The sequence below is a fragment of the Atheta coriaria genome, unplaced genomic scaffold (genome assembly GCF_025399875.1).
Source record: "Atheta coriaria isolate IRGN ID8LTWV9N9 unplaced genomic scaffold, Caltech_Dcor_3.1 hic_scaffold_8_pilon, whole genome shotgun sequence".
NCBI classification, from domain to species: Eukaryota; Metazoa; Arthropoda; class Insecta; order Coleoptera; family Staphylinidae; genus Dalotia; species Dalotia coriaria.
Genome location: NW_027045450.1, coordinates 1,808,598 through 1,829,582, shown reverse-complemented (window position 1 = coordinate 1,829,582; position 20,985 = coordinate 1,808,598). Strand labels below are relative to the sequence as shown.

At 39.8% G+C, this 20,985-nt stretch overlaps 6 protein-coding genes across 8 annotated transcripts in view; 3 read left to right on the top strand and 3 right to left on the bottom strand.

Moving 5' to 3' along the window:
• Nucleotides 1–7,281, top strand: part of mGluR (metabotropic Glutamate Receptor) — a 50,011-nt gene extending 42,730 nt beyond the window's left edge. The window contains exons 9-14 of one of the 2 annotated variants that reach the window (XM_065309855.1): nucleotides 2,784–2,837; nucleotides 3,615–3,717; nucleotides 4,249–4,753; nucleotides 4,818–5,122; nucleotides 5,370–5,501; nucleotides 6,044–7,281. In XM_065309855.1, coding sequence (XP_065165927.1) covers nucleotides 2,784–2,837; nucleotides 3,615–3,717; nucleotides 4,249–4,753; nucleotides 4,818–5,122; nucleotides 5,370–5,501; nucleotides 6,044–6,220 — 1,276 coding nt within the window. In that variant the 3' untranslated portion in view covers nucleotides 6,221–7,281. The remainder of the gene's footprint in view (nucleotides 1–2,783; nucleotides 2,838–3,614; nucleotides 3,718–4,248; nucleotides 4,754–4,817; nucleotides 5,123–5,369; nucleotides 5,502–6,043) is intronic. The other variant, XM_065309856.1, reaches the window with a different exon arrangement.
• Nucleotides 7,282–9,484: 2,203 nt separating this feature from the next.
• Nucleotides 9,485–13,103, top strand: Gat (GABA transporter). The gene is made up of 9 exons (XM_065310358.1): nucleotides 9,485–9,707; nucleotides 10,091–10,588; nucleotides 10,650–10,935; nucleotides 10,997–11,368; nucleotides 11,431–11,555; nucleotides 11,666–11,910; nucleotides 11,965–12,168; nucleotides 12,228–12,395; nucleotides 12,457–13,103. The coding sequence occupies exons 2-9, from the start codon at nucleotides 10,213–10,215 to the stop codon at nucleotides 12,556–12,558; spliced, it is 1,878 nt and encodes a 625-aa protein (XP_065166430.1). The 5' UTR covers nucleotides 9,485–9,707; nucleotides 10,091–10,212; the 3' UTR covers nucleotides 12,559–13,103.
• A 149-nt stretch (nucleotides 13,104–13,252) lies between these two features.
• LOC135797824 (uncharacterized) lies at nucleotides 13,253–14,887 on the top strand. Its single transcript, XM_065310365.1, has 4 exons — nucleotides 13,253–13,707; nucleotides 13,767–13,857; nucleotides 13,916–14,034; nucleotides 14,231–14,887. The coding sequence occupies exons 1-4, from the start codon at nucleotides 13,527–13,529 to the stop codon at nucleotides 14,377–14,379; spliced, it is 540 nt and encodes a 179-aa protein (XP_065166437.1). The 5' UTR covers nucleotides 13,253–13,526; the 3' UTR covers nucleotides 14,380–14,887.
• spidey (hydroxysteroid 17-beta dehydrogenase 12 spidey) lies at nucleotides 14,873–16,904 on the bottom strand. The gene is made up of 3 exons (XM_065310364.1): nucleotides 16,608–16,904; nucleotides 16,207–16,329; nucleotides 14,873–15,622 (listed from the first exon to the last, which is right to left on the bottom strand). The coding sequence occupies exons 1-3, from the start codon at nucleotides 16,753–16,755 to the stop codon at nucleotides 14,964–14,966; spliced, it is 930 nt and encodes a 309-aa protein (XP_065166436.1). The 5' UTR covers nucleotides 16,756–16,904; the 3' UTR covers nucleotides 14,873–14,963.
• A 350-nt stretch (nucleotides 16,905–17,254) lies between these two features.
• LOC135797822 (glutaryl-CoA dehydrogenase, mitochondrial) lies at nucleotides 17,255–19,191 on the bottom strand. 2 transcript variants are annotated; one of them, XM_065310363.1, is made up of 6 exons: nucleotides 18,972–19,191; nucleotides 18,778–18,914; nucleotides 18,580–18,714; nucleotides 17,708–18,524; nucleotides 17,489–17,649; nucleotides 17,255–17,394 (listed from the first exon to the last, which is right to left on the bottom strand). In XM_065310363.1, exons 2-6 carry the CDS (start codon nucleotides 18,851–18,853, stop codon nucleotides 17,330–17,332), a joined length of 1,254 nt encoding a protein of 417 aa, XP_065166435.1. In that variant the 5' UTR covers nucleotides 18,854–18,914; nucleotides 18,972–19,191; the 3' UTR covers nucleotides 17,255–17,329. The 2 variants fall into 2 exon arrangements, with proteins under 2 accessions (XP_065166435.1, XP_065166433.1); XM_065310361.1 differs by having other exon boundaries at nucleotides 18,778–19,191.
• A 170-nt stretch (nucleotides 19,192–19,361) lies between these two features.
• On the bottom strand, nucleotides 19,362–20,816 carry Fic (FIC domain protein adenylyltransferase). The gene is made up of 2 exons (XM_065310359.1): nucleotides 19,941–20,816; nucleotides 19,362–19,878 (listed from the first exon to the last, which is right to left on the bottom strand). The coding sequence occupies exons 1-2, from the start codon at nucleotides 20,814–20,816 to the stop codon at nucleotides 19,444–19,446; spliced, it is 1,311 nt and encodes a 436-aa protein (XP_065166431.1). The 3' UTR covers nucleotides 19,362–19,443.
• Nucleotides 20,817–20,985: the final 169 nt, after the last annotated feature.

Genomic DNA, 20,985 nt, shown 5'->3' with positions numbered 1-20,985 from the left:
AAAGAGAAAAAACCTGACGTGAGTTGAATGTGTCGAAATAAAAAATAAAATCGCAAAAAGCATAATTTATCTTGAGGATCAAAAGGGGATCAAGCTAACATCACATTCACTTAAGTCGCATCTCGAAAACTACGTAAAAACACTCAGCGTTTCCACCACGCGACGGGAAACATAAACATATACATAAAAACTTTACTATTTGCTATTTTCACCTAGTTTTTTGTTATTTTTTATCGTAAAATTACGAAAAATATTTTAATCAAAATTTTCTTTATAAACTCCACCGCACTGTAACTCACATTATTATTTTCTTTGTGTTTCCATCCTTAAAGGGTTTAATTTTATAGCGCGTGTGCTTCAAATTTGTAGTAAAACTCCGCTGGAAGTTGGACGAAAGTTTAATTTGTTTTTCCGATTTTCATCGGAAAGCATTTTCCTGCATTCTATACGCTCCACAGGAATCTTAAGGGTGGACTAGTGTACTAACTTTGTGTGCAAATACACAGATATACACACCTCTAAAGCTGGGGGCGCGATTAGCTTCATTCGATAATAATCGGAGTATTCTGGAGTTTGGAGTTGCACTCCGGTTCGAGTCGGAGTACTACCGGAATCGGCGCGCGGTGCGTAATTGCTTGGGGCTTTATCCGCTCTCCAGGAAAACATCTCGCGCTCACAGAAAACGTCTTCCATGTCCATTAAACATCTCAGTCCTAAAGCATATTCTTTCTTGTCTTTTGCAAGTTGTATAATTAAAAGGAAACTTTTGTAACCGGAGTGTAAAAAAGTATTTTTACTTTCTGCACTAGTTGCGCAATGGGTTTTTTGAGTGTGAGGAAGTTTTGATTGCGTTAAAAAATCAGCCGACTAACTTACGCTTCCTTCCGTATCATTTACCTCGCGTGAGGATATCAGAGGAAGCGAGGGAAAGTTTCCTCTGGAACTTTTAATGCTTTACTGTTATTTTTTGAGGCTTCACACGAGCGAAAGAAAACACGCGGAAACTGAGCAATTTTCTAATATCGCAAGTTTTCGCGCTGCGATGTTTTATTTATAAAAATTGTTGATGCGAGCAATCATTTCGTGATAAGCGAGTTGCGCGCTGGAAGTAAAATGCTTGGAGCATGAGAGATGAAGCATGTCATCGTTAATAAACGAACATTGGGCGATGGCTTTTCGCACACGACGAGCAATTAGGCGTAGCGTATGTGCGCGTCTGTCAATTCGCCGTTTTATAACCATTACGCTTGGCAAGTCAATTCGATTGCGAATTATTTGAGTTGATCAAGAGTGACAGTTACAGAATGTACGTAGGAATCACGCCAACTAAAAATACCTACGTTACACGTTATACATTTTGCAAGATTTAATATAAAAACGTTTATCCTGTGAGGTACGACTATTATTAAGATATTATGCTTTCCAAGTGATTCAGCAATATTCGACGTACACAAATTTAAGCTCTAGCGAGTGAAGCACACGTTAATATGTAATTTGCAGGGACGTCAAGAGAAGAATATGCCTCGGAATAAGGAATATTGAACAAGTGGAGGGGTTGAGGCAAAAGTAAGCTGAAAGCCTACGTGAGCAACATCAGTTATTTTTATAAAATATTCTTCAAAGGTTTTGAGGTTATAGCCTCTAATTTAAACTATTTCAAAGTGTGCTGTAATTTTAATTTTTTATTTTTTATTTAAAAAAAATGGTGGAGGCGCCAAGGTTTTGATGGATGACCTTTACAAATCCAACCTTACTTTATATTAAAATGAGATTCAGAAGGCACTTAATTGCCTTTATCATTTTGTATTATTTCTTTCTGCATATTCTTCGGATTTGCAGCAAAAAAAAGTTGAATTAAATTAAGGTATCAACGTAAAAACGCCTTGGAGTAATCAATCAACTGTAATTTATTCAGAATCGTGCCGGCGGTAAAGTGCGAAATATTAATGAATATATTGGTTATTTGCTCGGCTGAAAGAAGAACGTAGGTGGTGCGGGCGCGCATCCGAGCATCGAATAATTGCAAATTGCTATCGGTTATTGAAGGGCCGCGCGAGCGCGGAATCGCGAGAGTGCCGGATTGATTTAACGCGGGTGGCGGGCCTAAACCCAATTATCGAGCCGGTTGGAGGTGGTCCGTACCCTTCGTACTCATCCGGCAGGCGCACGACACACGCCGCATACATTTACAAAGTAATATTTGCTTTTAGATTGATGCTTGACTGTTAATTGATTTCCAACTTTTCAACGTCGAGCAGCAAAAAAAAATCGATGGCAAACTAATTAACTGCCAGCTGATTCCGGATAGTTCTTATAGATTACCTCGTGCGAGTGTAATGAGTTCGTGACTCGTGGCTGGAGAGAACTTCGAGTGCACGAGTGTGAAAAGTCCCGGATCGAAAGTTTTGATTTATATCTGACTTTAGACTACTCGTACTGAAGACAATGCATGAAGCGAAGAATAAATCCGTCCGTGGATTAAACGATTGCTTGATATTAACCGTCCGCCCGCAGACTTTTCCACTTTACTATAAATCCGAATTTATTCCACCTGTCAGCGCAATGTACTATCGTAAACTTTTTTCTGGTGTACGCGCACAAGGTGTGGCCATAAAAATTGCAAGCGACAAGACAAAAACTACGATTTATAAAAAATATAAGTAGATGTAAAAAAGTCAGACGTTAATAAAACAACTTTTGTATAGTCTGCGTGGATAATCAATTTTTCTGCATTTTTTTGAATTATTGGTATATTGGTATGACTAAATTATATTCAATTTCAGGGCCCCAACGAGGGGCAAAGAAATTTCCTCCACTCCACTTACAATGCAGAAAAAGTAAGTGTATAATGATTAATATTTACTTTTACCGGCTTCCCGGATGATTTCATATATTTATTAGATGTTTGCCAAGTTGCAACATCCTACGCTGATGTTTTCCTCTTGAATGTCGGGATGAAAACAAAATAATGGCGGGCGGAAGTAAACGATTGCTTACGCGTACTTAGCTTACTTTACCTTATAGCCATCTTTTTTCCACTCGACGTAATATTTACGCGTTCTTAACCTAACGTCGCCCGTGCACTTGCTAAACGTTTTCCTGCTTTTATTTTCATCGAGGGTTAGGCGTAGGCAGAGGTAGGCTGCACATTGAGGACGGTGTAGTGGCGTTCTTTATGATATTACTTACGGAAATTGCACAATTTTGTCTTGTAGACGCGGATCGTTTAGTTGCTACCTGGCAGTTCAATATATCCTCTGGGTTGCTGCAACTAAGACCCCGAGAGGTTTTAATGTCTGCGCTCGGTTTAAACGACGTTTCATACAGTTACAATTTATTATGCAATTATAAATGTTGATCATGAGTTTATGTCAATTCCCCTCGTAGATTACTATATATATATTAGTAATAATGGAGGTTCTAGAACATGAAAAGGTCATTTTTGTTTGTTTTTGTTTTCTAAAAGTTTGGTAGTCCTTCAAAAGTTCCAATATTGCAACCTGCAGTTGCCAAAGTTATATTGGAGTTAATTGGCACAGAATAATCAAACTTATTGGCTTTATAACTGGACTTATGACAGTTGGATAGTTTGCAAAGGCTTTTATTGGTTCCAGATTGGATCTAAACGTCGCTCAACTGCAATGGCGCGAATCGGACACAATCCCGACCTCCACGTGTAGTCATCCCTGTCCATCCGGACACATCCGGAATTATCAAGTGAGTAACAACAACAAGACTCTCCTACGGCTTGCATTATTCACGTCTATTATTCGGGGAGTGGTGTTATTCCAAATCTATGCAAAACAAGATTGACAGAAATTGAAATCTAGACTTTTGGTTTTGCTCCGTATGCTATATGTTACAACGCGGAAACCTTTTCGAATTCAATATACAAATATATAAAGTTCAGACGTTTTCGGACGTTGACACAAAGCCGGCGCGCGCCGGAATCATGGGTTTGACTTTTCCTGAGAGTCTTAGCCCAGCTCGCGTGTGCAGAGACTTCAAAGCGTTCAAAGCGCCTTCGCACAAAGCCCGCACACAAAGGTGTATCGCTTGATACGGCTGCAGGATGAAAGTATTTCCATACCGTCCATGAGCAAACACTTCCAACCAACATTAGCGGTGTCTCTACGGAATAAATGCATAGAAATATATACACAAAGGCGCAAGCCGTACAAATCCCGAAAGTTTAACGAGCTTAAAAATGTTTTGTATTATAAAATGTTGTAATTGTGCGTTGTGCAGGATCAATGCTGCTGGATATGCGTGGCGTGCCGTGATGATGCGTACGTGTACAACGACACGTGCAAATCGTGCGCGCCTGGATGGGCGCCCAACGTGAACAAAACCGACTGTGTGAAGCTGGAGGCGCATGTTATTGACTGGTTGGATCCATGGGCGTTGGTGCCGCTAATCTTCAGTGCGGTGGGCATTTTGGGAACGATCTTCACCGCATGCGTTTTCATCCGGTACAACCGCACGCCTGTAATCATGGCGTCTGGCCGCGAGTTGTGCTACGTGCTACTGAGTGGCATCCTCTGCTGTTACTCAATGTCCTTTATTATCCTTGCGAAACCGACGGTTGAATCCTGTGCCGTTATGCGGATTGGCCTCGGGCTCTGTCTGAGTATCTGCTACAGCGCGATCTTCACCAAGACGAATCGTATCTCAAGGATCTTCAATCGTGGGGTCAAGAGCATCAAACGTCCGGTTTATACCTCGCCTATTTCTCAGGTTGCCATTGCGTTAGGTGATTTTTTAAAAAGTTTTTCAGGGAAAAACATAAATTAATTGTGGTTAATTTTGTTGTATAGGAATTGTTTCGGTGCAATTGATCGGGGCCATTGCCTGGTTGATTGTGGATAGACCAGATGTGCGTGAGATTTATCCCTATCCGCTAACAGCAGTGCTCACATGTCGTGTGTCAACGTTTGCGTTGATTATGTCGCTCGTGTACAACATGATACTCATTATTTTGTGCACGTGGTATGCGTTCAAGACGCGCAAGATTCCAGAGAACTTCAATGAAGCAAAGTACATCGGCTTCACGATGTATTCGACGTGCATTGTTTGGCTGGCATTTTTACCCATCTATTTTGGCACAAACAACGACTACACGGTTAGTATTCTCTTGATTATTACAAAAAAATTTGAACAAATGAATATGAGAGGTTTTTATTTCCATTTTAGCAATATGCGTTTTCAGCTTCAATTTGCTAAAACATTTTATTGCTAGTTGTGGCGTAGTTTGCAGTAATTCCAGGAAACAAACAAAAAACATTCGTTCTATGAATTTTTTATTTGTTTGACGCAAAATTGCAATCGGAAATTTTGTTTGTAATTAATTAGCGGGGGTTTCATTGCAGATTCAAATCGTCAGCGTATGCATGTGTCTGAACATCAGCGCAACAGTGGCCCTCGGCTGTCTATTTACGCCGAAAGTTTATCTGGTGCTCTTCCAGCCGTACAAGAATGTCCGACAAGGCAACGGCAACCAGGTACGTGTTTACCTCCAGGACTTCTCAGTGAATCTCATTCAATATTATATGTTGCCCAACATAATATTTACTTTTTTCTTTTAGTTTATTTTATAGGCGGCCCTTGGACCTTTGCTTTCCTCCTATCTCATCCTTTGCATAAACACTTCCCTTTTTGCATTTTTTTATGTAAAGGGTAGAAAATGTTTCTATGTTCTTTGATGGATATCAATTACCTGCCCTTTTATCTCTGGGGCGTGAAATAAAATTAACTAGCGCTACACCTAGCTACATTAAAAGCTCCCTCTTGGTGTGCCAACTCAAAATTCCAATTTGGCTCGTCCATCGTTTTCACGCGACGTCAAACGCGCGTGCCCAGGAATTCCCGCGGCGGACTTAATTGATGGCTCTTGTTTACTCTCGCCTACGCATGCACACATTATCCACGGGGCGAGGCAGGATAATTTACGATTTGTGACCAATATATCCCAATTTAATACATGTAGCAATGTTTGGGGCAAATTTTAAACGCCACGCGTTTCGGGGGGTGGTTGTGTTTGCAGGGAGGCGCCACCGAGCGACCGGCGTACAGCATGCGGTTCGCCGGGCCGCGCTCGCAGACCGTGCAGTCGATGACGAGCAATTCGCGCTCGCCGAAATTGGGCCAGCAGCAGCGGCATGCCAACGGCGATCCCAACGCTCTCCCAAGCCCCAGCATAGAGGAGAGTTCCCTCAGCTAAATCCCGAAGCGCTTCAATTGCCGCCGGCAACGTCGCAAGCGACACGCTACGCAACTGTGCGTCACGCATCAGACGTCACGTCCGGAGACGCTCTTACATCAACAAGCGCCGCAAGGATTGAACGCCATCGATGATTTGCTCGAAACTGCAGTATAGCACACTATGTACTTCACTTTCGACATCAAATCAAATCTTAGCATGTACCTAATAACTCCCAACACACGGGAGCTATAAAATTACTTAAAATACTCTTTGACATGTAGCGATAGCGGTTGAAACAAGTCTTCTTGATAAAAAGAGTCCAAAAGCATTTCGTTTGCAAAATTATCTCGGATCTGTTACTTCTCGTCCAAAGCGGAGTATTGGATTCGACGTTGAGCCCTTTTTGCAACCGGGACGCGTCCGGGGATGGTATTCCAAGACGATTTGTTTCGTCCAAATTACACTACATAAATTAAGACTGCAACAAACTCTTTCTTGTACACATTGTAAATACAAAACAATTAAACAGATGTATATATTCTAGCGATTGGACAAAACGAACTTCCTTTACATTTTAAGTAGAACAATCAATATATCTACCTATATACGAATAAAAAACAGATAGTAGTAATATAAAGCAGTATTATTACAAAACTAAAAATACTCGTAATTTCACATCACGCTTAACCAACAAGAAATCGTTTTGTTCCTATTTGTATATAACTTCGTGCCTATTCAGAGTACATAACCTAGTCTAAGTCAAACATTAGCACAAAGTGTTCGATACAAGTTTTGACTATAAGCTGTTATCCATGGCCGACTCATTTCTTACGTAGACGAAAATATCGATCGTATCATTTTGTAAATTGCATTTTATCGGAAATCCTGCGACAGACAGGGTTTTACTTGACGAGCTGGGGTGCTAACTGTAAACACAATAAAACAAATACTCTTCGGTGTCTATGGAATGATGATTTGTCAATGTTTTAATCAACTCTAAGTCGAACGTAATAAGTAATCGTGTCTAACATGTATGAATGTCAATTTTTAGATAAATTATCTAACGACTCAATTTTACTCGTTTTGTTTGGAGGTTTTATTAAGCAAGTGATAAATATTTACAAACCAGTATTCGGCGTTTAGTAAATGTTAAAGTTTTAAAACTTTTATCTGTATAATCATAATTGACATAAGCAATCAATATAGAACTATTGATATTGTTAAATAAATATATGTGTAGAATATTTCAAATTTTTATTTATTGTGTACATATTCTAGCTCAATATCAATAAGTTTCTAAATAATTTATCTATGTTATCACACGTAGGATAAATCTGTGTATGGTAGTCAAATTGTAAATTAATCCTTCTAGTTTAGTTCAATGGATATTTAGAGCAGATTTGTAGGATTTTTTGGCATATCTAAGCAAAAAAAGATGATGAGATTTCTTTGACTGCAATAGGTAGTGTTATACAGCGGATTCTTGATGCGTAAGAATCCGCAGTATGCTACTACGACTAGCGAAAGCTAAAACCATGGGAATTGTGATATCTATCAAAATGTATGATAAAAATACTGATTCGAAACTTTGTACGCAGTGTGTCTTCATAAAACTAATCTGAGTTTCTATAATCATTAAGATACCAGTTGTGAAATACTAGAATATTTATGTTAGTTGTTAAATTTAAATAAACGATAAATACCAGAAGCACTCCTGAGACTGTTGGCTGTATTTTTACGACCGGAGAGGGCTATAGATGATCGTAAATTAGCAGCAACAAATTATTTCTGAACACACTCGTGTATTTCCGTTCCATATACGATGTACGCATCGTATGGTAGTCGCGCACCGGATTTCGGATTAATTTCAATTAGCTGACACAAAGTTTGCTTTGTAATTTAGAATTTAATATTTATCAATTTTTGCGCCAGCGCTCCACACAAATTGAGTTTGTAATGTGTGAGGATGATTTGAATTGTGTGCGATGATAATCTCATGACATAATTTTGGTTGATTGATTATAAGACGTCTTCCTGTGCGCGCACGAACGACCTTACCTAACTTTAAATCGTCTATTGTATGTGTGTGGTACGTGCGCCATTTATTGCGACCATTACGTTCGCTTTTTTGTTTTCTCTAAGTGGACTCAACTGTCCATCTTAATCAACGTCGATAATTTGGCGTCGTCGTCTTGAAATCATAATAACAAAAGAATTTTCCACGTTTTATCGTTAATTTTTGATTATCCTGTAGTATTTTTTGAGTAGTGATTCACAGGAAGCGCTTTAATACACAATTATTCATTAAAATAACAATAAAACGCAATAAACTCGAATTATTAATAAACACTTCTTGAAACTTGATTAAAGTGATGATTAATTAATTGTGTGAGATTGAATTGACCTAAAATATTGTGTTAAATTAAGTTTGGGGTGTTTTGTGCAGTTTTTGAGTAATTTTGCAAATAGTAGGAGGCAAACGGAACCCGAAAACCATAAGTCAGTGTCAGTCAATTACTCTGCGCGATTGCGATGCGCTTAATGAAACGTTGCGCGCGCGAGCACGCAGCCAGCAGGCGCGCACAGCCAGAGAAATCATTTCCCGGTTAGGGACATCCTCTGGAGGGCGGCGGGAAAGGAAGTATCAATGGCAGGATACATGTCACATGACCGGATATCTATTTAATTCGTGCTACGCGGCGGGTTCGCGCGCTCCGCGATTATACGAGCACTACTGGTACAGATTTTTTCGCTTGCAGGCAACAAATATGCAAAATGTTGTTGTGAACTCTAATAATCACATAGAGGCATAAAACATTGTTTTTTCAATTGTATATCACAACAATGAGGAAAAACAAACAAAATTTTTACAAAATTTATTTTTTACCCAAATTTTTAAAGAATTTATATATTTTTTTGAAGAAAACGATAGACAAATGTAGAATTTTATTCTGCATAATTTGGTAAAAGAATTATTACTGTAGCATTTTTCGTTGTGAAGTTATGAGCGAAAATAGTAAAGTTCCTTTCTGCCTCACCCTGTATTCCGATTTAAATCCAAAACCAGACTGTGATGATGACATAATGGCTCTGTGTATTGAGGTGACAAAAAATAGTGACAATTATCACTTAAAAGTAGGCTCCATGAAGCTTGGGACCGCCGCCTCCCACCAAGCGGCGGGTAGTGGGCAAACAATAGGGCGTCGCGTATGCAAAACGTGCACCGGAGGATGGGCGCCGTGATGAAATGATTGCGGCGTGCATGGCGTTGTTGAAGAAGCCGCGTCGAGCAATCAGTCAGTGGTTCATCACCGATCGGCCTGGCCACTCTTGTGCAGTTCGGGTGCGCAGTTCAGGTTCTGGTGTGCGGGTGGCTTGGGGACTTGGTCGTTTCTCTGCAAGCGCGTGGGTAGCCGCCGTCGATCAGTGCTGCCAACCTGTGTGCCACACGTGCGGGTGTATTTTAGTTGTTTTGATTGTGCGACCTGTGGATTCTGCATTTCCGGTAATTATCATTCGCAAACCACCTAATACCTCAAACCTGAAAGCTGAGAGAGGACAAACTGATTCAATGTTGCCGCGCTACAAATGTAGTGGGTCCATTTGATTCAGTTAATGCGTACTGTCAATCTGTTTAGATTAGTATTCTACGCGCGCGCGACTAATGAAAATGTGCCGCTGGTGATTATGAGTATTATGCCGAACGTAGGGCTTTAATTTTGCTTTTGATTTATTACTCCCCACACACATGCGTCATAAATGGTATTTAAAAATCAAGCCAACTCTGATACTCTGATGCTAATGATTTCTGCAGGAAATGCTCAGTTATATAATATCACAGTGTCCCACATTCGAACGGTTTAACTAATACGAAGCCCTAACTTTCAGATTGTTAACCATTTCGGCTCTTCGGGTCTTCGGGAATGAGCTGATAGTGTACCAGTAGTAAATAAAAAGTGCAGTTCAGAGAACTTTAGCGTAAATAGTTTGATTTGTATACACCACGCAAGATGGCTGACACAAAGGTCGAGGGCCATTGTTTGGACAGCACGCTGCTCAACCGCCACGGAGATGAAGCCATTGAACTGCCAACGATCACCAGCAATACCACTAGTCAGGCAGCGGCGAAGCATGCCCTGCCGGAGCGCGGCTCCTGGGGCACCAAGCTAGACTTCATCCTCTCCGTCGTTGGGCTCGCCATTGGTTTAGGCAACGTGTGGCGGTTTCCGTATCTATGCTATAAAAATGGCGGCGGTGCATTCTTAGTACCCTACTTTATCACCCTAATTCTTGCTGGTATTCCCATGTTCTTTCTTGAGTTAGCTCTGGGACAAATGATGACCATTGGTGGTCTAGGCGTATTCAAAATTGCACCCATCTTCAAAGGTCCGTACAATATTCTAAAACCACAGAACTCAAATATAAAGAAAGGCATATGATTAAATAGGTATTGGTTATGCGGCGGCAGTAATGTCCTGCTGGATGAACATCTACTACATCGTCATCTTAGCATGGGCGATATTCTACTTCTTCATGTCCCTTCGTTCGGATGTCCCTTGGAGGACATGCAACAATTACTGGAATACTAAATTCTGTGTCAACCCCTACGACCGTAAAGCGCTGAATTGTTGGGAGCAATACAATGCCAACAACACATTCACCAAAATGTGTGCAATTAACTCCTACAATGTTTCTCTGAGCGAACTGACTGACCCCGTCAAGGAATTCTGGGAGTAAGCAAACTCTGCTTTTCTATTACCCCAAACATACTTAAACCCTGATGAATTACTTTAGGCGTCGTGCTTTGATGATTTCGGATGGTATTGAACACGTTGGTGGAATCCGTTGGGAACTCGCCGGAACCCTCTTACTGGTCTGGATCATCTGCTACTTCTGTATCTGGAAGGGTGTCAAATGGACCGGCAAGGTTGTCTACTTCACTGCCCTCTTCCCCTACGTCCTGTTGACAGTTCTATTAATCCGTGGCATTACCCTACCTGGTGCAATGGAAGGAATCAAATTCTACGTCATGCCCAACATGTCAAAACTCCGCGAATCAGAGGTGTGGATTGATGCAGTGACACAAATCTTCTTCTCGTATGGTTTGGGTCTGGGCACGCTGGTGGCGTTGGGAAGCTATAACAAATTCACCAATAACGTTTACAAGTACTAACATTTACTTAATTTAGCCGAGCAATGACGATAATGATGTGTAATGTGCTTTTCAGGGACGCGTTAATCGTGTGCTCGGTGAATTCAAGCACGAGCATGTTCGCTGGCTTCGTAATCTTCTCCGTCGTCGGATTCATGGCTCACGAACAGCAGAAACCTGTTGCTGAGGTGGCCGTATCAGGTACATGCGAATAACTCTCTAAACCTTTGTTTTACTGTTACATTCTACCAGTGCTCAACTATTAGTAGTTGGAATGAGAATGGAAACTCATTTGTTTGTCGGTTTACTAGGTCCTGGATTAGCTTTCTTGGCGTATCCATCGGCGGTGTTGCAACTGCCCGGGTCGCCAGTATGGGCCTGCTTGTTCTTCTTTATGATATTGCTCATTGGGTTGGACTCGCAGTTCTGTACAATGGAAGGTTTTGTTACTGCCATTATCGACGAATGGCCGCATCTACTTCGTAAGAGGAAAGAATTGTTCATTGCGTTTGTTTGCTTCATCTCGTATCTTGTTGGCTTAACTTGTATAACAGAGGTAAAAGTTTTAAATCTTTTTATTTTACAAAAAAATACAAAAATATTTACACAGGGTGGAATGTACGTGTTCCAAATTTTGGACTCCTATGCCGTGAGTGGTTTCTGTCTACTTTTCTTGATCTTCTTCGAATGTATCGCTGTTTCCTGGGCGTTTGGTTGTGACCGGTTCTATGATGGTATCAAGGAGATGATCGGATACTACCCGATGAAGTGGTGGAAGTTCTGCTGGACCTTCACAACTCCAGTTATTTGTATCGTAAGTTTTCAATAGTAAATTAGTAATTACTTGGAAGACTACTTTGGATTGTTATACAGGGTGTATTCATTTTCAACATTATCCAATGGACCCCTGTGAAATACCTCAACTACGAGTTCCCTCTGTGGGCGCATCTGCTCGGCTGGTTCACAGCTCTCACGTCAATGTTGTGCATTCCCGGTTACATGGTCTGGATCTGGTATGCAACACCTGGAGACAGGGAAACGGTAAGTTATAACAAGCATTAATAATGCAAAGCACTAAGTTCTCTTCACGATTGTTTGTTAGAAAATTCGTCTTCTCATCCGAATCGATGACGACGTGCCAGCGGTGCGAGCAAAGATGGTGGCGGAAGCACAAGCGCAAGCGGCCGCGGCAGCCAAAGTTTAAACAATCTCTCGTCTGCCAGAGGCGTTTATTTATTTTGTAATAAGTTACATCCAACAGCGAAGCAATATTGTTTCACACCGTCACAGAACTAAAACAATCCGAGAGCCTGAATCTGGTACAATTCATTTATAGCCGTCGTATCGAACGCGACACTTCTCAAAACACATATTAATCACCTCTGTCAAACTAATAACAATGCACACACCATTTACTTGTAGATGTTAGCAGCATATGTCTATTTATCATCTCCCGGTGAAGTCGGACGATCACGTAATTGTAATTGTATTTCGCTTTTTGTTTACTAACTTATTTTATTATTGAAAGGACCAGAGAGTAATCTAACGTTTATAAATATTAAGCTAGTTAAGGTTTAAATTAATGTTCAAAAGCGTAGCGTGCTAGCGAGATTACCGTAGGATTTAGTTGGAACTTGTTTAGCTTATTCTACCTTAGGCAATTTAAGGACTCGTTTCGGGGATTTAAAGTTTCACGACAATAATGTATATTTGCTTAATGTTTTGAAATAAAATAATACTTCTATCCTATATTATCCAATGTAATAAAAAGTCTCAAATCCTGGAGAGACACCTATGCATAAATAGTTTTCTAAAATAGAAATTTTCTATTTTTGGCTCTTCTAGTCGTTGTAGATGGCATTAGTTGACTTTCGAAGCGCATTTACGCTGTAGGCGTCGCGACGCACGCTCCTGCGACGCCTTCGGGCGCATCGAGCGTCTCTCCTGCGGTTCCTGCACATAACCCTATATAATGATTCGTTCGCCTCGCATTGCAGCAAACCGCTCCTGCATTGCACAATGATGCCAAAAGGCAGCGCAACTCTTTTGCTCATTTAAACCGAAATCTCAATCGTTCGTAAACCCAGTGCCTTAATGAATATCAACGGAAGTGATCGAGATACGTGATTGTATTTTGTGCGCATATCGTTTCCGGTGTCCACATCACTACTCATGAGTTTAAATCCAGTCATATCAAAGCAGCATCAGCAGAAAATGGATCAGAAGATGATGTATGCCTTTCGGGGCTGGATCGCGTTCGTTGCTTTCATGGATCTGGGCACGGCGGTGCGCAGCTACATCGAGAAAAGGTCCTTTCTCAGTAGCACTTTATCGGAAACGGATTATGACGATGGTATTAATATTTAAGCAATTGTGAAGTAGTTTATTTCAACAATTTGTAACCTTTTGTAGAGGAATACACAACGTCGAGGATTCTAGGAATTTATTCAATACTCAAAGCGCTGGCGCTGATCCACTGCACATTGTACATACATTACAAACCGTAAGCTAAAATTAATTCGTCTATTATGCTCGCATTTCCAAAATGATGTTATTTTTAGTGTCGTCAGCATGGGCATGTGCTCGCTTGTGGTGACTATCGTTTTGTACGTTACGGAAACACTGTATTTTCGCGCAGCGACGCTCAGCTTCTACGTTGTCTTCCCGTGCATTCTCAACGGTAAGCCATTTCTAATACAAATATTATTTCCGCAAACACCCATAAACACTTATTTGCGGTGTCAATTTGTTTTAGTTGAATTTCTCGTTTTAAAACTTGTATTTTTAATCCGTCAGCATTGTTTACCGAAGCGAATTTGCATCTGGACTTTCTACCATTAATCAAACACTTAATGTCAATGTTTTAATGTTTATAGCTCTTACTCTGGGTGGATTGATTTATCTACCGAAAAAATTAAAACTTTGGGACCCGCCAGCGGACATTGACGAAGAGAATCACCTCCTGAAACACGCCAGCGCCATGAAGCGACGACGCAATACAAGAAACAAACATAACCAACAATGAGTGAATATAGGTTACGTTGTTTTTTCTAGTGTGCGACGCGTTGTAGGAATAGCGGCCATTTTATAACGCCATTGAAGTTTTGTGACATAGTGTACAAGTCACGCCAAATTACCTTTTAAAGAAATGAATACCAGTAGCAATCGTAGGAAATTTCCTTAAATCAATGCATAATCAAGCAATATGCGCCCTAATCACGTATTTTAAAGATTTCTAAATAGGGCACACCACGCATTTTCTACCATTATTATAATATTACTCTAGCGTTAAAGTTACAGTTACAGTTAAGGCGTAAAGGGTTGACTATTATTGTAGGTTTCTTACTACATATTGGACTTTTAAAGTAAACTACTTCCCTCTCCCAAATGTTTCGTTCACATGTTGTATGTATTTCGTTGATCACAGAGTGATCGCAGAGATGATATCATGTTATACTGAAATATATACTTATATATCGAACAAACAATGCTAACCAGGGATTAAATAATAAGTAGAATTGTTTCGAAAATAACTTAAAGCTTTTATTTCTTTCAAAGCCCACGAAATCTGCTTGTACACCCAGTTAACCTATGAAATTGACGGCCATGTTAATTCGTACGTTTCAACGCACGTTTCCGGATATTCTCCAGCGTCCCCTTTACAAACTTATGACACATGTTTGGTGCAACATATTCTAAACTGTGAATAACACTATTCATCAAAGTGTGTGCATAGTATCCAGTTGTGTGATCTTGTACTCCAACAGAGGTGAGTGCTTCAGCAACAAAGGTCTTAGGAGATGGTGCCATCCACGTGGACCTTCGGATCTTGCTCATGTTGGTAGCTACGTAACCAGGTAAGATGCTCTGAATAATAATTCCTTGATTAGCGTATTCCATGCGGAGATTATAGGAGAAATTATCAACGTATGACTTTGTTGCCGCGTAGACTGTGAGTAGTGGATTGGGAATAACCGCAGCTGCTGAGGAGATATTGATGATGACACCTCGTTTGCGCTCCACCATGCCGGGCATGACAATTTTGCACATATAAGTCACTGAGAGAACATTACAGTTGATAATATTCTTGTACAGATTCTCGTCTTTCTGTTGAAGGAAATATTCGGGATGCGGGTAACTCATGCCCACATTATTCACCAGAACTCCAATTTCCAGACCTTGGAGGTTCTTGTCGATGAGGTTGTAGATAGATTCACCTTCGGTGAAGTCCACAGCAATGGTTTTGATGTTTACTTTGTATTTTTCAACTGGAATTTGAAGAGATAAAATGTTTTAATGAATATAACTGCTATTTACAGTTGAAATGTGCTAATGTAAATTTTTATGGATATTGCTGTGGATGTCGCAAGCATACCCAAAGACGTGGGTCATAAATATCAATTAGTTATTCAAGAAAGTAGAAATAAAAAAACAATAGATGTGTAAGATTTGTTTACGTAAATTTTTAGTTACAATTTATCTCGTGTATTCGCGAGTCACATTGTTGGTCTCAAGGTACAAGTATAAAATTCTACAAGATTATAAATATTTTATTTTATGTAAAATTAAATTAAAAACAAGTCTGAATAAATGTTCATGAACTTTTAAAATGAAGAACACCTTGTAGACATCTGTGACATTAAATTTCATGAACGAAAAAACGTGTTTCACGTAAAATTTTACTGTTAAAATTAAAAACCTGAACACGACGTAACAATAAATTATTTATGCTATTTATGCATTGTCGCTGGACTCACGGGTCGCGCATATTAAGTACTACCTTTATCGTAATGCATAAATATTCATCGATTTGTCAGGATAAAAAGAAATGCGCATATTTTTAAATACAAACCTATATCTTTGGCGACATCATCCAGTTTCGTCTGTGTCCGGCTTATCAGCACAATATCCATTCCTTTCTTTGCTAAAGCTTCGGCGTACGCCTTGCCCACGCCATCCGTTGCGCCGGTAATCACTAAAATTAATTAAATTAATACAATGCATAGTAAATTTTAATTAATAAAATTGTAAAGTTTAATAAATAAGACCATTATTCAGCGCTTTTTGCGCGTAAAACATGAAAAACTAAATCAGCAGTAAATTTAGTAGACTAAACAAAAATTGAATGATTTAACTATGCACTTATGCAGTACATGTCCGATAAGCGATATCAGTTACATCATTATCGTATGTTCTTATCACGCCGGTAAGGCATGACGCGTAAACATGCTAACTAGGCGTGTTTTTACTTACCGGCCCATTTTCCAGTCTGTTTAAAATTGACACTATTGATTCCCAGCACCGGCGCGAAGGTATTGTAGAAGAGTCGATAGAGGAATCTTAGTAACTGAAAACCCACAAGGGCGACACAAATCACACTCACACTATCCATGAATGCCATTTCGGTATTAACTCGAATCGACTGGTGCACAGCACATTAATGTAACGTGTGTCGAACTTAAAATTTATTTATACAACTTCCGTGCGGGTCGAGCGTGCCTTACCGAAATGTGCGCGCTGCTTGTGTGATGTGTGTGTGGTAGAAAAAAAGCGTCGCCGACGCAGTAGCAAAAGGGGGAGCGCGTTGGATATGCGCTGGATTATCGAATTTATTACTGGAACGCGTTTGCGCACGACGCGCGTCTTCCCGTTATAAAACGACGTCGCTACAAGTTTGCCGCCGGAGTTGATTCAAACTTCTGCGCGCTGCAAGTTGCAGTTTCCGACTTTCACATGCATGACCGCGATTGGGATACAATATTCGCCGCAGAGAAATGCACTTTCTTTGTTACACATTCTGCTTATAGCAAGTTACGTTCTACAACTTCAACTCTTGAGTGAAATAAGCAATAAGTAGGTGAGGTGGAAATGGATAAGACAACTTAATTATTATAAACACATTTCCTGTTGTTTTGGGCAAGACTCTATTAATTTTAAAATACATTTTGAAAAAAACGGTAAACATAATATACGATTTATTTAAATGCCTGGATTCCGGTGATCGCTCTACCCAGAATGAGCGCGTGTATGTCGTGTGTTCCTGTAAACGTAATAACACTTTAATTTCATTCTTTCTACGATTTCTTATACTACCGCAATGATTATATTGGCATAGACGTTATGCATGTACGAACCTTCGTAAGTATTGACACTTTCTAAGTTAACCAAATGTCTAATGATGTGGTACTCGTCGTGTATGCCGTTGCCCCCGAGCATATCGCGAGCGTTGCGTGCAATTTCTAATGCTTTGCCGGCGTTGTTTCTCTTCAACATTGATATCATCTCAGGAGTATGCCTAGAGTACATTAAAATATTATGTTTGAGTTCAGTTTCAATATTTGGGTATAACTAACTTGTTCTTATCCTTCATGCGCCCAACATGTAGGCACGCATTTAATCCCAATGAAATTTCTGTAAGCATATCAGCTAACTTCTTCTGGATCAATTGATTTGCAGCCAATGGTCTTTGGAATTGCATGCGTTCGATCACATATTGCCTAGCGTATTTTAAACAAGATTCTGCTGCCCCCAGAGCACCCCAAGCAATACCATAACGAGCATTATTTAAACATCCAAAAGGACCTGCGAGACCTTGTGCTCCCGGAAGAAGGTTCTCTTCAGGGATTTCTACATTGTCCATTAGGATCATTCCTGTAGCTGAAGCTCTTAAAGAGAATTTCCCTTCGATTTTTGGCGTGGCTAAACCAGTTGTATTCTGGCTTTTATCAATGATAAATCCTCTGATTTTACCATCTTCGGCTTTGGCCCACACCACGCAAATATCTGACACCGGGCTATTGGTAATCCATGTTTTGCTGCCAGTGAGTGAGTAGGTCTTGTTGGACTTGTTGTGTTTGGCGCGAGTCTCCATCGAACCAGGGTCACTGCCATGGTTGGGTTCGGTCAGACCATAACAACCGATCAGTTTACCTTGGGCCAACTGCGGTAGGTATTTTTCTTTTTGTGCTTCTGATCCATACATATAAATGGCGCCCATTACCAATGAAGATTGGACGCTCACAGCCGATCGGTACCCGCTGTCAACTTTTTCTACCTCGCGAGTTATTAAACCATACGCTACGTTGGAAACACCCGCGCACCCATAGCCTTTGATTGTGCATCCAAGCACTCCCAAGTTGCCCATTTCCGCCATGATTTCTTTATCGAATACTACATAATTGATTTATTAGCAAAATTGCACCGACATAAACTTTCGCAACTTTACCTTCATTGCGATTCGCGTTTATTACCCTCGGCATGAGTTTCTCGTCGCAATATGCGCGGAAAGTGTCCCGAACAATAATCTCATCTTGATGTAAATTTGATTCTATGTTTAAAGGATCCTCCCAAGAAAATGTAGCTACACCAAAATTAAGAACAAAACTTAACTAACGCATAATTCCGAAAAAAGGTAAATACTTACCTTTATTTCTAGCAGAACTAGATATAAACCTGCAAATATTCCCATTCGCCAGTAATTTTATTTTGGATAATGCCATTTTGATGAAACTTATGTCACTTAATGTAGATTTACACACCAAGCAACAAGCTAAACTGAAACTGGCGCACGCACGAGTTTAAAGAATTATCACAACACAGAATAAAGATAAGGCATACACAATTTATGATTTGTTGCGACCTCGACCTCTTGACGTTAAACTCGTCACTTGCAAGTAGTGACGAAATTATTACTTAAGTCACTTTTAATTATCACAGTAAGTTTGCGTAACTAACAAAAAAGAAAAACGTATCGAAAATAAAGTTTTATTTTCTTTACAGCGCTAGGTTATGAACGTTTTGAATGTAAAAGTATAGATCGTGCGAGTGTATTATGTAATCTACTTCATTTAAATCAGTAAAGTTGCGTAGTAAGTTTAAATGTAGTTGTACATAATCAACACCAGGCGATGCCGATGCTTAGGATATAGGCAACAGAATATACTGCATTTTTATGGTACATATCAATTGTTTGGAAGAGTTTTTTTGTTGGATAGGACAAAAATAAGATAAAAATGCATGATATTTTATTCACGTCAACATCTACATCAAAACAAGTTCAATTGCCTAGTTTGCTTAGCCGTAAATTGTGCTACACCGTCTGCACACCGTCAATTTCAATAACTTTATTTCCTATTTGCTGCTTCCCTTGGACTTCCAGGCGATTATTCAACCCCAGATAAGTATTCAGAGTTTCGTCCGTACAGTAAGCAATAAAACGAACAAATGGTCGCACATCGCCACCATTCGCAACAGTTAAATACTCATAATATTTGACCCGATCTTCTTTGTAAATTATCACTGGCGGATATCCAGAACGCAGAAGTATTAAATTCATTATCAACCTGCTAGTGCGACCATTTCCATCCGCAAATGGATGAATGTCAACTAGTTTATAATGCGCTAACGCAGCTAAGCGAACCGGGTGCATGCTAAGAGCTTCTTCAGAGTTTAACCATTCAATATAGCCTTCCATTAGAGATTGGAGATCTTCTGGTGGAGGTGGTACATGACTACCAACAAATACCTAAAGAAAAAATTAAAATGTTTTAGTACAATAGCAATTTTTCATATATTTTTTATACTAACTTGTTGATTTCTGAATACTCCTGATGAAAGCGGATCCACATGGCCCATAACACGACGATGAATCTCAAAGATGTCTGATAACTCTATATACTTAATATTTGCTAGTACTTTCACGTATCTTAGAGCAATTTCCAAACCGAGTACTTCGTTATGTTCCACGATGCTTTTGCCGCTGATTGTTTGACCTGTTTCTAACAAGTATTGCAATTCACTTATTGTCATCGTGTTTCCTTCAATGCCCACAGTATGATAGATATGTAGATAAAATGCTTGTTTCTTCTGTTCCAGATCTATATTTTTCAAATGCAGAGTATTCTTCAATAAAACCCTCTTCTCATCTATGTGTTTAAACATCAGGTAATCCATCTGATCAACCACATGTGCTGTCCTCCTTCTATTGGTAAGCGCATCTTCATGCTCAGGATCATAAGCCAAAGCTTTAAAATACAACTCATCTGCTGTGATGACATCCCTTTGATACTGCTCCAGAAACTCTCCATATTTATTAAGAACATCTGGATTATTTGGTGCCAAGACAGCAGCATGCTCAAACAGTTTAAGGGCTTTGTGTACTTTACCAGTAATTTTATAAGCCAGTGCAGCTTTCAGACACTGCTCCACTTCAGACTCAGTACTTCTTGCAGTTGATTTCTCTTTTAATTTGGCATGTAAGAGTTCATCATCATGCTCAAAATCTATAGCTAGTGAATCTCTTGGGGAAATAATTAAATCGCGGAAGAACGGATCCACTACGTGGTCGGCGCGCCGCAGCGCCGTTAGTTTCTTCACATTTAAATTGTAATAGTATTGCACTAGGGCTAGAAGCACACATATCACAGCAATTAACACAGAAAATATTATGATGCTAATATTCATGGCATTCACGTTTGATCAGTGGATGGTAGGTTTGTTGCGTTTGTTGATTTTCTTTTAAAATTCATTTTAACTGGTTTAAATTATGAGAGCATCTGGAGCTTTTCAAACACTTTAAAGGACACGTAAAGTATTTCATGATTGATACAAACGTGGTTATGTGTTAATTATA

Bases quoted from the DNA above. Each gene is read 5' to 3' on its own strand.
- LOC135797824 (XM_065310365.1), top strand. From the start codon at position 13,527: ATGAGTTTAAATCCAGTCATATCAAAGCAGCATCAGCAGAAAATGGAT. The intron at 13,708-13,766 runs GTATTAATATTT...AACCTTTTGTAG, and splicing joins GGAAACGGATTATGACGATG to AGGAATACACAACGTCGAGG. The intron at 13,858-13,915 runs GTAAGCTAAAAT...TGTTATTTTTAG, and splicing joins TTGTACATACATTACAAACC to TGTCGTCAGCATGGGCATGT.
- Gat (XM_065310358.1), top strand. From the start codon at position 10,213: ATGGCTGACACAAAGGTCGAGGGCCATTGTTTGGACAGCACGCTGCTC. The intron at 11,556-11,665 runs GTACATGCGAAT...TCGGTTTACTAG, and splicing joins TGCTGAGGTGGCCGTATCAG to GTCCTGGATTAGCTTTCTTG. The intron at 12,169-12,227 runs GTAAGTTTTCAA...ATTGTTATACAG, and splicing joins CAACTCCAGTTATTTGTATC to GGTGTATTCATTTTCAACAT.
- LOC135797822 (XM_065310361.1), bottom strand. From the start codon at position 18,853: ATGGCATTATCCAAAATAAAATTACTGGCGAATGGGAATATTTGCAGG. The intron at 18,715-18,777 runs GTAAGTATTTAC...ATTTTGGTGTAG, and splicing joins TAGTTCTGCTAGAAATAAAG to CTACATTTTCTTGGGAGGAT. The intron at 18,525-18,579 runs GTAAAGTTGCGA...TCAATTATGTAG, and splicing joins AAACGCGAATCGCAATGAAG to TATTCGATAAAGAAATCATG.
- Fic (XM_065310359.1), bottom strand. From the start codon at position 20,816: ATGAATATTAGCATCATAATATTTTCTGTGTTAATTGCTGTGATATGT. The intron at 19,879-19,940 runs GTTAGTATAAAA...TTTTTTCTTTAG, and splicing joins GAGTATTCAGAAATCAACAA to GTATTTGTTGGTAGTCATGT.
- spidey (XM_065310364.1), bottom strand. From the start codon at position 16,755: ATGGCATTCATGGATAGTGTGAGTGTGATTTGTGTCGCCCTTGTGGGT. The intron at 16,330-16,607 runs GTAAGTAAAAAC...AATTAATTTTAG, and splicing joins ACAGACTGGAAAATGGGCCG to TGATTACCGGCGCAACGGAT. The intron at 15,623-16,206 runs GTTTGTATTTAA...TTCAAATTCCAG, and splicing joins TGATGTCGCCAAAGATATAG to TTGAAAAATACAAAGTAAAC.